The sequence below is a fragment of the Fundulus heteroclitus genome, chromosome 8, assembly GCF_011125445.2.
Source record: "Fundulus heteroclitus isolate FHET01 chromosome 8, MU-UCD_Fhet_4.1, whole genome shotgun sequence".
NCBI classification, from domain to species: Eukaryota; Metazoa; Chordata; class Actinopteri; order Cyprinodontiformes; family Fundulidae; genus Fundulus; species Fundulus heteroclitus.
Window position 1 is genome coordinate 4,093,926 of NC_046368.1, and position 14,048 is coordinate 4,107,973.

A 14,048-nucleotide genomic window follows, 5' to 3' on the forward strand; every position below is an offset into this window, starting at 1 on the left:
AGTGCAGCGTGTTGGACGCCTGCAGACGGCTCCTAGTCGTCAGTCCTGTTTGTGGTGTTCATGGACAGGATCGCAAGGCATAGTCATTTTCTGGATGATGTGGTTCTTTTGGTTTCATCCATCCATCCATCCATCCAAACTGCATCCGAGCAGTTTCAGCGTCTGTGGGCCTCGTTCAGCAGTGACGGTAGGACGGAGGCGGACAGACGGACTTTGCCTCCATATGCGGTAATTCTAGCGTAAATCTGCTCTGTAGTGGCGCAGAGATAGCCGAGCCATCTACACTGCAAAAACAGAACTAGAAATAAGTAAAATATTCTTTAAAATGAGTGTATTTGTCCTTGATTTGAGCAGGTAAATAAGATGATTTGCCAATGGAATAAGATTTTTGCACTTAGAATAGGAAGAACTCGTCTCCATCATCTTATTTCAAGTGCAGGATGTCTAAATATCTTATTTTAGGGGTTAAAATACTTGTTCCATTGGCAGATAATATTATTTACCTGCTCAAATGAAGGATAAATACACTAACTTTAAGAACATTTTACTTATTTTTAGATCAGTTTTTGCAGTGTATGTTCTGACTCTTGCCTCTGCACTGCAAAAAGGGAACTCAAAGTGAGTAAAATTTTCTTGAAATTTGTGTATTTGTCCTTGATTTGAGCAGGTAAATAAGACTATTTGCCAATGGAATGAGATTTTCGCACTTAAAATAGGAACAACTCATCTCCATCATCTTATTTCAAGTGCAGGATGTCTAATTATCTTATTTTAGGGGTAAAAATACTCATTCCATTGGCAAATAGTCTAATTTACCTGCTCAAATCAAGGAAAAATACACACATTTCAAGAAAATTGTACTTACTTTTAGTTCCCTTTTTGCAGTGTGATGAAGTCTGGATCAGAACGAGATCCTGGATACAAGCGGCTGAAACAATCTGGGCTCAGCCTTAGAGAGGGGCGGAGGAGGAGGAGGAGCTCAAAGCAGAGCCACTGCTTCTCCGCATCGAGAGGAGCCAGCTGAGGTGGTTTGAGCGTCTGATCAGGACGCCCCTGGACTCCTCGCTGTGGGGGGAATTCCCAGGACAACCCACTGGGGGGAGACACCGGGGAAGACCCAGAACTCCCTGGAGGGACTATGTATCCTATCTGGCCTGGGAACGCTCCAGAATGAGGTGGAGGATGATGCTAACGAGGGAAATGTCTGCGTTTCCCTGCTGGACCGCTCTGGGATGCGCGGTGGGATGGATGGATCAATCTTTGGGAGCTTCAAACATTCCCAGCAGGATGTTGTTATAATTTTAGTTTTAGTGATGAAGTGACTCTGAACGGGTCGTCTGACTTTGGAGAACCAGGCGGTTCTTTTCAAGAACCTACAATGAATGAACACATCTCTAACTTCATACTCAAATAAATGTGGCGTAAAAACCCTAAACTAAAACACCTGCAGTAGTTTTAGACTATTTTTTATTTTTACAAAGACAGATGGAACAGAAATAGTTTGAGCCCTAAATGCCGCAGCAGAATGACCTTCCCTTCCTTCCTTTTCTAAGGAATATTGACCCCGGCTCATCAGAGACATCCGGCTTCAGTTTGATGGTTTACAGGAGAAACGTCGGCCACCCTGCTGGACGTTTGCAGCCCTCGCCTCTTCCTGTCCTCCTGGACCGTTTAGGAGACAGACGTGAAATCAGGACAGCAGGAAAAGGAGCTTCTGTAACTTTCCTGAGGGGAAATTCCCACACAGCCTGGTTTAAAGCCATTAATCATTAATGCCGGCATGTCTGGAAGCTGCCAAGAACAAGGCTTCTGATTTACTTATGAATAAAAAACAGATTCAATTAACTGCAAACACAATAAGTGAAAATAGAAGAATTAAAAGGAGCTCTTTTTAATGCCAAAAATAGCTCATCAGATTTGACTTTCACAAGTGGAGCAGAACTGCTTTTGCGATAGTGCTCCGCTTAATTTATGAATGTGAATAGTTTTATTATCATGCGGGGAATATCTTAAATGATATGGACACTACAATGGGAAAGTAGGAGAGGAAAGGAAGAACAAGAAGAAAAAAGAAAAGGTGAAAGAAAGAGGAGATAAAAGGAAGAGAATGATAAAACAATTATTGAAAAAAACATGTACTCCGTTTAATGGAAATCTGCAGTTCCTATATTGTCCACGAGGGGCGCTGTGTTTTAATCAGCAGATGGTAGCACTGAGCTTCAGATGTGGAAAATTGATTTTAAATAATTTCTTAATTTTTATCTGTTTGATGTATGTTGTCATGCAGGACAGTGTTTTTAAGTTCCAAGAAATGTGAATAAATGTTTTTCAACATTGTACAATCACTGTGATCAGTTCTTATGCATAATGCACAAGTAAATGTTTAACTGAGTAAAAGTATTGTTAAAATTTCACATACTTTTCTTAAAAACGCTGAGGTTATTCATAATATATTGTGTAAAAGTGAAATTCATTTAATATAAAAATCAACAACAAGTCCACTTTTATTAGTTCTATTTAATCTTGCAATGAGTTTACTCGTGTGGCCCTCTTGAGATCAGATTAAGCTGAATGCGGCCCCTAAACCAAAATGAGTTTGACACCCCTGCTCTAAAGAAGCGGGACTCATCCTTCATCCCAGATAAAAACACGTTGCTGTACCTGCGGACGGTGAGCTTCAGCGTCTTGAAGGAGCCTTTGATCAGAGCGATGGCCTCCTGCCGGTATCCGCTCAGCTCCACGTCGTTAATGATGATGATCTCGTCCCCGACCAGCAGAGGTCGCTCCAACATGTCCGCCTTACCGCCGCCTTCTACCTGCGAACGCACACGCACCGCAGCTTTACCAAAAACAGGATCCATGAGTTTGTCTCAAAGTTTGCTTCTTGAACAAATGGTTTATTCGTCTCCTGATCCGACCATTAATAATATATATCAATATTTAATGAACAATAAAAAATATTTATAAGTTTGGTCAACAATCACCAGAATAAACAAGTTCAACAATATTTCCAGTTTATAGATTACAGACAGATGTTGTCAAGCATTTATTTATTTTAATTGTGATGATTTTCTGCGTATCAGCCGATAAAAACATGATTTTTTTTTTGGAATAAAAATAAAAACAAAATGAATGAAAAATGATGGCTTAGTGGAAAGTTTGTTTAATATCTACCTGCTCAAAGGTTGTAATTTTGAAAAAGGTAGATAAAATCTGACAAGCGAGCCTCGTCGGAACACTACTGAGGTTTCTGCATCTCCACCATCAGTTTCAGTCACGTTGGGAAAAAGGAAACACAATCAGTTGTTTTTATTAGATTAGATTAGATTCAACTTTATTGTCATTACACAGGTACAGGTACAAGGCAACGAAATGCAGTTTAGGTCTAACCAGAAGTGCAATAGCAGCAAGTGCAGGATAAACAATGGTTCCATAAGTACAGGACATGGGTTTTTACTGAATAAATTTTACTGATAGATTTGTTCTATGAGTATAATATATAGATAACTAGTATTGTGAACTAAATTTACAGCTGGATATGTACCGAATATAATATACAGGTGGATATTACTATAAATAGAGTTTTACAGATATGTACAATAGCATAATATACAGATGATTGTTATAACAGAGTTTACATGTACATGTTATCAGCTCATCAGCAGCATGACAGGACCCAGCTATAAAGTCTAACATCCTGCCGGGTTTCCCCCAGAAAATCAGGTAACGGGAGGCGGAGCTTAGCTTGGTGCAACCCGTTAGCCGGGTACCGTAGTGTGCGTCAAACTAATAACCGCTGGTGCGCTGTTAGCTTAGGCTGACCGGGAGGTTTTCTCCCAGACGGGAACTTTACTGACCGTTTCATGTGGCTCACAGACGTCGAGCATTTCAAGATGGGGCTGGACGATATGGTAAAGAAGCATATCGATAAAATAGAAATCATATTGCTCTATATCGATAATTATCAACAAATTCAAAACATTTATTTTACGTGCAGCCCTGGACATTTTATGCTGTTGCTTAGTGACTTATTTTCAGATAGAGAACACATAAAACACTGAATTCTAACTCAACCCTTTATTCAACCAACTTTTTACCAAATCGACACGTATTTATAAAAGAAAAAATAACCCGTGCTCGCTGAACTTTTTGAAGGGGGCGGAGCTTAGTGACGGAGCGTTCCTGGGTCTGCGTTGTGATTGGCTGGGAGGATGTAATGACTGTAATATTAACCTACATGATAGAATGTATAAAGAAAGAAAACTGTTATTCTATTGAACCTTTTTTCCTATCATCAATATACATCTATTGATCAATATATTGTTACTGAATTATCGTCCAGCCTTATTTCAAGAACCCAAACAACACTTAGCATGGTGGGGGGGGGAGGGGGGGGGCAGTACAGCATGGCAGCCCACCAGACTTATAATACGGTGCAGCACTATGACAATAGATCTCAACAAGTCCAAAGAAATCTTGATCTTTATCCACTCTGCGCTCTATAACGACAACGATTGTTTATTTATGCCCTCTAAGAGCAAACATTCATGTTTTTCCCTGCAAATCTTAATAGCTAAATGAACTATCAGGGCTTCTCTTTGACAGAGCAGCCAGCCTATTTGCTCAATTTGGAGGTGTGCGTGCTTCTCTGCAGCTCGGGGTCCTTTTCCAAAGGGAGCACAGACGTGAAGGGGCCCCGGTCATTTCATTGCATTTTTTTGGATGCAAAATAACTCCATCCTGTGGAGGAGCTCACTGCAACCTTCATGCCCCTCACCTCTCCAACATTCCCCAACGAGCGTCTGTGTTCTGCCGGGCTTTAAACAACATAGTGTGGATTCACTCTGACGTGAATAAGGCCCAAGCAAACCAGAAGATTTCAGACGCACGAGGCCACAGTGGAGAGAAAAGACTCGTTTTTAACAGAAGAACTACAACCAGGAAAGGAGGTTGTATGGTGGCAGTAGGCAAATAATCAACTGAACATGTTTTATTTAGTCACAGAAGCGTCTGTTGAACTGAAACGGGTGAAAATCCCGTCTCTGACTTCTTGAGCGGTGGTGATTCAGCCGGGACCTTCAGACATAAACTTCCTATCAGTCTGACCTGCAGCCGTATCACTGCTGATGATGGTGACGCCTCTTAACGGCCTGTCAGCCGGTTGAGCAGCAGCGGAAAGTAGCCGTGGTGTTCTCCATGGGGGGGGGGCACGCAGTGACCACAACCAACAAGATGGAGTCAGGAAAATGATTACAGGAAAACACACAGAGATTTAACTCCTGCTACTGAGAGTCCTTTAAGGAACTTAGAGGTCCGGTTTGTAGCCATCAACGAGCTTCTGAAATCCATCTGTCTGAGTAATTAGCCGCTGTTATTTGGCAGAAATGGTGAAGTTCATTTAAAGTTTTTGGTTTATTGGTACAGAGCCAGCTTTGAAGCTCAGGGCTTTGAGAAACCCACCATGCAGCCCATAAGAAGGCTGGATGTTGGGTTTCCAGGTTCCAACAATCTGGCTGCAGAGCTGAGGTGAAGTAGAGGAATCTGGAGCCGGTCCTCCGTGTTTCAGTGAAACTGTCCCACAGCATGATGCTGCCACCAACGTGCTTTAAGGTCGGTACCAGCTCGTCACAAACAGCTCAATCTTTGTCTCATCGGACCATTGAAGCTTTCTCCAGAAGACCGCTGAGAACTTCTGCACTGCAAAAAACAGCACTAAAAATAAGTAAAATCTTCTTGAAATGAGTGTATTTGTCCTTGATTTGAACAGGTAAACACAATTATAATTTTTACCCCTAAAATAAGATAATTAGATATACTGCACTTGACATAAATTGATGGAGATGAGTTCTTCCTATTTTAAGTGCAAAAAATCTTATTCCAGTGGCAGATAATCTTATTTACCTGCTCAAATAAAGTACATATACACTCATGTCAAGACGATTTTACTTATTTTAGTTCTGTTTTTGCCCAGGAGCTTCTTCCTCGGTCCGTGTCGGTGTGAAAACAGTTTCCCTTTGGACAGAGACCCTGGTGCTTCCTCCACAGAAGATATGTCCCCTTTTTCTCAGGGACACAGTTTAGGTCTTTAAGGCATCAGCAGAACTGTCAAACATCTGAATAACTCGTTCTTCTGTACTTTTGTTGAAGTCGATCAATCTGCAGCAGTTTAACAAACAAACTTGTTTAAGATCCTCCTTCCTAAATATGTCCCTTTGGTGTGAGCATTGGCAGTTTGGGTTATTATGTCGACAGATTTAATAAGAAGTAACTAGGGCTGGGCGATAAATCGATTTAATCGATTAATTCGAATGTACAATTCTTTAAGATTTCATTTTTGGAAAATCTGGATTTTATTTTGTCAATACACTCATTGGGTTTCCATGAAGAGAACAGCATGTGATGCTGAATATATGTTTAGGAAAAATTATTGTCAAAATATTGTGAAGTAGAAACTTTTTTTTTTTTTTTTTTTTACCATAACACGAGGTACTTCATTTCCTTTTTTTTTTTAACTTAGTTTGAAGTTCACAAGTGCAGTGAAGCCTGTTCTTAGCTCAATGTGTAATACCACTAACAGCAAATGTTTTGTTATATTTTCATTGTTTATAATGGCACGGCTGCCATCTTGTTTTACAAGCATGTTTCACAGCTTGTTTTTAGTTGCACTTTGAATTCAGGTCAACTCCCTGATGAAATGCTTGACATAAAAGCAAGGTTTTAAAAATAATTTCTTTAATTTCTTTTTATGAAACAAAAAGGAGGAAAAAAAAATCGATTAATCGGATTTGGTATGATAAAATCTGAGATTTATTTTTTAATCCATATCGCCCAGCCCTAGAAGTAACTGCGTCGGTCTGTTAGGAAACACACACTCGTAAACCAGCGGTTAAATCTTTGTGTGAGAGTGAAGTCTCCAGCCTGCAGTAATTATTTTCCTGTGACTGACAGACGCTGAAATAATAAACGCAGACCCTCAGCGACGCTGGACATGCTGCAGCTCCATCACAGCAGGGAGAGGATTTCTGCAGCTGAGCCGTCATTTCAGACTCCTCCACACACGCAGTCTGATTTATTTATGATGCAGATGTGCTGAAATGAGGATGTAAAGGTGCACAGACTGCAGATGTGCTGAAATGAGGATGTAAAGGTGCACAGACTGCAGATGTGCTGAAATGAGGATGTAAATGTGCACAGACTGCAGATGTGCTGAAATGAGGATGTAACGGTGCACAGACTGCAGATGTGCTGAAATGAGGATGTAAAGGTGCACAGACTGGACTGTGAGACGCTGTGAAGGAGGAGCGGCGGCTGACCCGCCCTGACCCTGCAGGGCTGAGCACATGCTGGCAGTGTTTGACTCTTAGGGATAAATAAAGCCAAATAAGGTGCGTGAAAAGCTGCGGAGGCTCAGAGTGTGTCAGTAACTCTGGTATTCCAGATGAAATTCATTATGCAGCTCATGCAGATGTTCCAGCAGTCAGAGCTCAGGATGTTCTCAGCAGCAACCTGATGATCAGTGATAACAGGAAGTCAGAGGAGACGCCATGATTCAGAGAGAGAAGAAGAAAAGAGGAATAGATTCTAGATTCAGTTTTACTGAGCTCCATCATTCCATCATCCATTCATCATCCTTCCATCCATCCATCCATCCGTCCATCCTTCCATCCATCCATCATCCATCCATTCATCATCCATCCATCAATAATCCATAATCCATCCATCATCCATCCATCCATCAATAATCCATCCATCCATCCATCCATCATCCATCCATTCATCATCCATCCATCCATCATCCATCCATTCATCATCCATCCATCCATCATTCCATCATCCATCCATCATCCATTCATCCATCCATCCATCATCCATCCATCCATCCATCATCCATCCATCCATCATCCATCATCCTTCCATCCATCCATCATCCTTCCATCCATCATCCATCCATCCATCATCCATCATCCTTCCATCCATCCATCATCTATCCATCCATCCATCCATCAATAATCCATCCATCCATCTATCCATTCATCCATCCATTCAACCATCCATCCATCCATCTATCCATCCATCCATCCATCCATCCATCAATCCATCCATCCATCCATCATCCTTCCATCCATCCATCATCCATCCATCCATCATCCATCCATCCATCCATCCACCCATCATCCATCATCCTTCCATCCATCCATCATCCTTCCATCCATCATCCATCCATCCATCATCCATCATCCTTCCATCCATCCATCATCTATCCATCCATCCATCCATCATCCATCCATCCATCAATAATCCATCCATCCATCTATCCATCCATCTATCCATTCATCCATCCATTCAACCATCCATCCATCCATCATCCATCACCCTTCCATCCATCCATCATCTATCCATCCATCCATCCATCATCCATCCATCCATCAATAATCCATCCATCCATCCATCATCCATCCATAATCCATAATCCATACAACATCATCCGTTCGCATGGATATATGGATGATGGATGGATGGATGGATGAATAATTTAATCAAAACAACAAAAGTACTAAAAAATAAAAACGTAAATAAATACATGTACATACAGTAATACTATAATTTAAAATAATAATTAAAAAAGGTAAAATCTGGACTGAAACACTGAGCTTCTGACCACAGTCATGAGTAGACCTGATTGAAACCATTTAACCTGGACCTCCAGAACCAGAACCGCCACCAACCTCTATGATCTTTGCATCGGATCAGAACAATAATGATCCACTGAGGAAGACGAAGAGCGGGAAGCTACATGACCACCATGCTCTCCCTTCCTGTGCCTCTCAGCAGCTACGGTCCAGAACCTGAGAGGACGGACCGACCCGCTACCATGACCCAGTACCATGACCCGGTACCGGAGCGAGGTTTCTGCGATCTGTGGCGAGTCTGAGCCGTGAGGAGGACATCATAAAGCCCAGGCTGTGTTTGAAAGCGGCAGGAAGACACATTGTTGACATTCTTGTCCCATTTTACGGGCGTTTGGGCTCCGGGCGGCCTGCTGATTTGCATTTCAATTAAACGAGGTCAGATGGACCGACGAGGCATCATTAACGCTTACTCTTCAGATTATCTCCAACAAACATTCATAGATTCAGATTTCGCTGAACTAACCTGCTTTGCCAGCTACTGTCTCAGAGACCCCCTCGTTTTTAATCTTTGTATTTTTAGTGCATGATGTCGGCTTCACTGTTCAGCTCCAGCTCAACCTAGCTGCACTGATGCGCTGCAACCGGCCAGATCCAACGGCCAATCAGGAGGAAGATGGTGTGGCTGACTAGATCTCTATGGACGCTACGTGCTAAATCTGCTGGCTTCAAGCTGGAAGGCTTAAAACTTTCCTTTGTTACCCTGAGCTACCTCTATAGTTATGCTGCTATAGGCTTAGGCTGCTGGAGGACATCAGGGTCTATTTCTCTCTCTCTGCTGAGTTCTCCTACTGCTCTCCAATCTGCATTGTTTGTTGTTATTTTAGATTTTAACTTTTTATTCTCTGTCATTTTCCTCTTCATAGAAGGTACACCTGGTCTGGCGTTCTGTTAGCTGTGACATCATCAGGGGAGGCAGATCATCCTCTATTACCATCTAACATAGAAAGTACTCCTGGGTCAATGTGAGCTTCTGTGCTTTCTGTGTCTCTGCTCTGTCTTCTCTAACATAGAAAGTACTCCTGGGTCAATGTGAGCTTCTGAGCTTTCTGTGTCTCTGCTCTGTCTTCTCTACCATAGAAAGTACTCCTGGGTCAATGTGAGCTTCTGAGCTTTCTGTGTCTCTGCTCTGTCTTCTCTAACATAGAAAGTACTCCTGGGTCAATGTGAGCTTCTGTGCTTTCTGTGTCTCTGCTCTGTCTTCTCTAACATAGAAAGTACTCCTGGGTCAATGTGAGCTTCTGTGCTTTCTGTGTCTCTGCTCTGTCTTCTCTAAGCCCCAGTGGGTGGAGGCAGATTAGCGTTCACACTGAGCCTGGTTCTGGTTCTGCTGGAGGTTCTCCTCCCTGTTAAAGGGGAGTTTTCCTCTCCACTGTCGCTTCATGCATGCTCAGTATGAGGGATTGCTGCAAAGCCATCAACAATGCAGACGACTGTCCACTGTGGCTCTACGCTCTTTCAGGAGGAGTGAATGCTGCTTGGAGAGACTTGATGCAACCTGCTGGGTTTCCTTAGAGAGGAAACTTTCTCACCAACCTGGAGGATCTGATGGAGTCTGACTTTGGAAAGAGACTTGAGATGACGTGTTGTGAATTGGTGCTATAGAAATAAAATTTAATTGAATTATAAGGCTGGAGTGGAGCCGAGTGAAGAGGCGGTCTGGAGGCGAATGAGTCTGGAGACAAACGGATTCCCCTTTAATGTGGGACACCTGCAACTTCATGCAGACTTTCAGTCTGTCCTTGATGGTTTTCTTTGCTTCAATTTATCCTACAAGCTCTGCACCGGTGGCCCTAGGATTCTGTACGACACGGTCCTCCTGGAGCTTGCTGGAAGCCTTCTTCTCTGCAGCTTTGAGTTCTTGATGATCCATAAACCCGTTTTCAGCTCCAACTCTGAGGCGGTTTTATGCAATCTGACAATGGCTGCAGCTTTTCCTCTCAGGTAAACATGGCTGACATCAGAGGACAATGAATCCAGCACACCTGCTCCTCATTCTCGGCAAACACGACTGATTATTCAGAGCAAAACTTGCATATAATGGGTTTTTGTGCTGTGAATAAATCTCTTTGAGCTAATAAAGTTGTTCCTGGTGAGTTCATGTCATTTGGTAATGGATACAGATCTACTGTGGTCCAGAACCGGATAATCCATCCATGCTTTTCCAGACCTAACATTAAATAATCAGCTCCATAGACTGGACGTACTCCAGCTGCAGCCCACACCATGTGAACCTTCGCCAAACTCTTGTGTGGGCTTTGCTTCACAAACCTCTCCAGGCTGTGCTTATCACTGTTGCACCTTTTTCTACCACACTTTTTCCTTCCACTCAACTTTCTATAAATATGCTTGGATGCAGCACTCTGAACAACCAGCTTCCTTACCAATGACCTTTGGTGGATTGCCCTCCTTGTGGAGGGAGTCTATCACCGCCTGCTGAACTACTGCCGAGTCAGCAGTCTTCCAAGCGGCAAGCCATTGACACTTGTGGTTTAAAAATCTTGCTTTTTGTGGTATGCTTAACCAAAAATCCTGTAGATCTACTGACAAGCAAAACGTATACAGCTGATTAGATCTGGCTGTGAATTATGTCATCCTCAAAAAGAGTCACAGTTTCCTGGGTTCATGCTAAGCTAGTATGATATAAGCTAAGGTAAGATGAGCCAAGCCACGGTTAGGTTAGTTAGGCAAAGCTTAAATAAGTAAAAGGAAAGTAAGCTAAAGTAAACCTGAGGTGGACTATGACAAGGTTGAGTTAGCAAAACTAAACTATGTTAAAATATAAGCTAAGCTAGACTAGGCTAAACTAAGATAGGCTAAGCTAAACTAGGCTAAACGAAACTAGGCTAAGCTAAACCAGGCTAAACTAAACTAGGCTAAGCTAAACTAGGCTAAGCTAAACTAAGCTAAGCTGAGATAAGCTACACTAGGCTAAACTAAACTACGCTAAGCTTTGTGAGACAGTCTAACATAAATTAAAGTTGTGATTCCTCCCTAAACTCTTAAATGTAAGTTTCTTCGTCCGGTCCAGGCTGTGGTGATCCTTGTAGCCTGTGCACCTTTTTCTGCCACACTTTTTCCTTCCGCTAAACTTTTCCCTAACAGCGCTCAATGATCAGCCAGGTTCTTTAGCAGCTCACAGCTCATCCACCCAGCTGATCGTCTGCTGAACAACTTTTATCAGTATGATATAGTCTAATTTTGTGAAAAAGTTTGTTTTTTGCTGTTAGCCAGAATAATGAAAAAACAACAAAACCTGTATGGAGTAAATTTATATGTAGCCACAGTCTGAATTGATTTGCTGAAATGTATCAACTTCTTAAATACACCGATTTATAGAGATGCCCCATGCTGGGCTGTGGTGACCGCTGGGTTCGTTTATGATTCGGGCCGGCTAAAAGAAAACTTTTAGAAATCTCCAGCCGTGCGTAAAAGTGTCCAGAACCCAGGATCTCCTCCGGTACTGACCTTGGAGATGATGAGCGGCTCTCCGTGCTCCAGGCCGCCCTGCACCGTGAAGCCCCACGGCGCTCCTCCCTGGAGCCGGGCCTCCACCAGCACCCAGCCGCCTCCCTCTCCTCCTCCGCCCGCCGGCTGGAGCCCCGCCCGGCCGCGGCTCTCCATGCGCGGCCCGCGGGGACGGCGCTCAGCCCGGCTGCGGTGCTGGAACCCGGATCGCTCACAGGTGCATCGCTGCCGCCGCGCATTTAGGAGTCCTGCTTTGCGGGGAAACGGAGCGGGAGGTGTCCGGGGTCAGAGGTTTGCGCCTTCCGCGCAAAGTGCATTCCCGGAGCGCAGAGCGCGGCGGTCCGAGTCCAACAGCGGCGCGGATTCAGTCCGGAAAGAGTCCCGAAAGTTTGTGGGGAGAGGAAGAGGAGAAGAGGAGAAGAGGAGAAGAGGGGCTCAAACTGCGAGCAGGTCCGCGGAAACTGAAATCCTTTCCTTTCTCTCTCTCTCTCTCTCTCTCTCTCTGCCTGCGTCTCTCTGCCGAAAATCAGTTTAGCATCACAATAGGATTTACTGCGACTCACCGAGCAAAGAGAAAAGACAGAGACAGAAAGAGGAGGAGTGAGGTGGAGAGAGGGAGAGCCGTGAAAGGGCCAAGCAAGCTTCAGGGGAAGGAAAACAGACAAAGTGCAGAAAAGTGGAACAAAAATGCAGAAAAGCTGGAACTAAAAGGAGGATATCGGAGTTTCCTGTGTTTGTTGATGAGCAGTAATCCAATCCTCCACGGCGGAGACTGAACCGGTTTGCATTCACACTGGATCCAGATTACTGTTTAGAACCAGATTAAACTTCCTGCTGGATCAAATAGTTTACACGCTTTTGGCGTTAATTAGGTAAGCAGAGCTGAAATCAGCTGTTTGAATCAGAATAAAAGACACTTTTACACCAGGAGATCCTCAGGGTTCCTGGAACTACTGAAGGCACCTCCTCTCTAGCTTAAAGATCGGCGGTTCTATCCTTCAGTTTGCAGACCGACAGACACACCGCGGTCCTGGATACAGACGTCTGAACCAATCTCCCTCTCTGTAGGGTAGAAGGGCCCAGATTCTGCTGTGAGGAGGTTCGTTATCCAACAGGAACTCTGTGGAGAGCAGCTGAGGTGGTCTGAAAATCTGATCAGGTGCTTTCTACTAGGGCCAGAGCCAGAGGAAGCCTTCAGAGAAACTATTGATCCAGAGGAAGCCACCAGAGGAACTATTGATCCATAGGAACTATTGATCCAGAGGAAGCCACCGGAGGAACTATAGATCCAGAGGAAGCCACCAGAGGAACTATAGATCCAGAGGAAGCCACCAGAGGAACTGATCCAGAGGAAGCCACCAGAGGAACTATTGATCCAGAGGAAGCCACCAGAGGAACTGATCCAGAGGAAGCCACCAGAGGAACTATTGATCCAGAGGAAGCCACCAGAGGAACCATAAATCCAAAGGAACTATTCATCCAGATGAAGCCACCAGAGGAACCATAGATCCAGAGGAAGCCACCAGAGGAACCATAGATCCAGAGGAAGCCACCAGAAGAACTATTGATGCAGAAGAACTAAAGATCCAGAGGAAGCCACCAGAAGAACTAAAGATCTAGAGGAAGTCACCAGAGGATACAGATCCGTTCTGACCAGGGAACACCTTGGGGTCCTCCAGAACTAGCCGGAGACCCATCTGTCTGGGTTTCCCTCCCCTCTCTGTGGTCCTCCACAGGTCACCAAGTGGAGGACCTGAGTGGGTCGGGTCCAATTCTGACTTTATTTTTACTCTTTGCATCTTTGAACTTTTAAATGAAATTAACTTCAGCTCTGTGCACCTGAGTCTGAGCTGCTTTCTCATGTCTATAAATGACCGGGGTCCAGAATAAGCA

The 14,048-nt window shown here is 43.8% G+C and overlaps 1 protein-coding gene across 1 annotated transcript in view; it reads right to left on the reverse strand.

Annotated features, from left to right (window-relative positions):
- Window positions 1-12,627, reverse strand: part of shroom3 (shroom family member 3) — an 82,180-nt gene extending 69,553 nt beyond the window's left edge. The window contains exons 1-2 of the mRNA XM_036140696.1: window positions 12,156-12,627; window positions 2,662-2,816 (exon numbers count right to left, since the gene is read on the reverse strand). Of these exons, the coding sequence (XP_035996589.1) occupies window positions 2,662-2,816; window positions 12,156-12,311 (311 nt within the window). The 5' untranslated portion in view covers window positions 12,312-12,627. The remainder of the gene's footprint in view (window positions 1-2,661; window positions 2,817-12,155) is intronic.
- Between the last annotated feature and the right edge of the window lie 1,421 nt (window positions 12,628-14,048).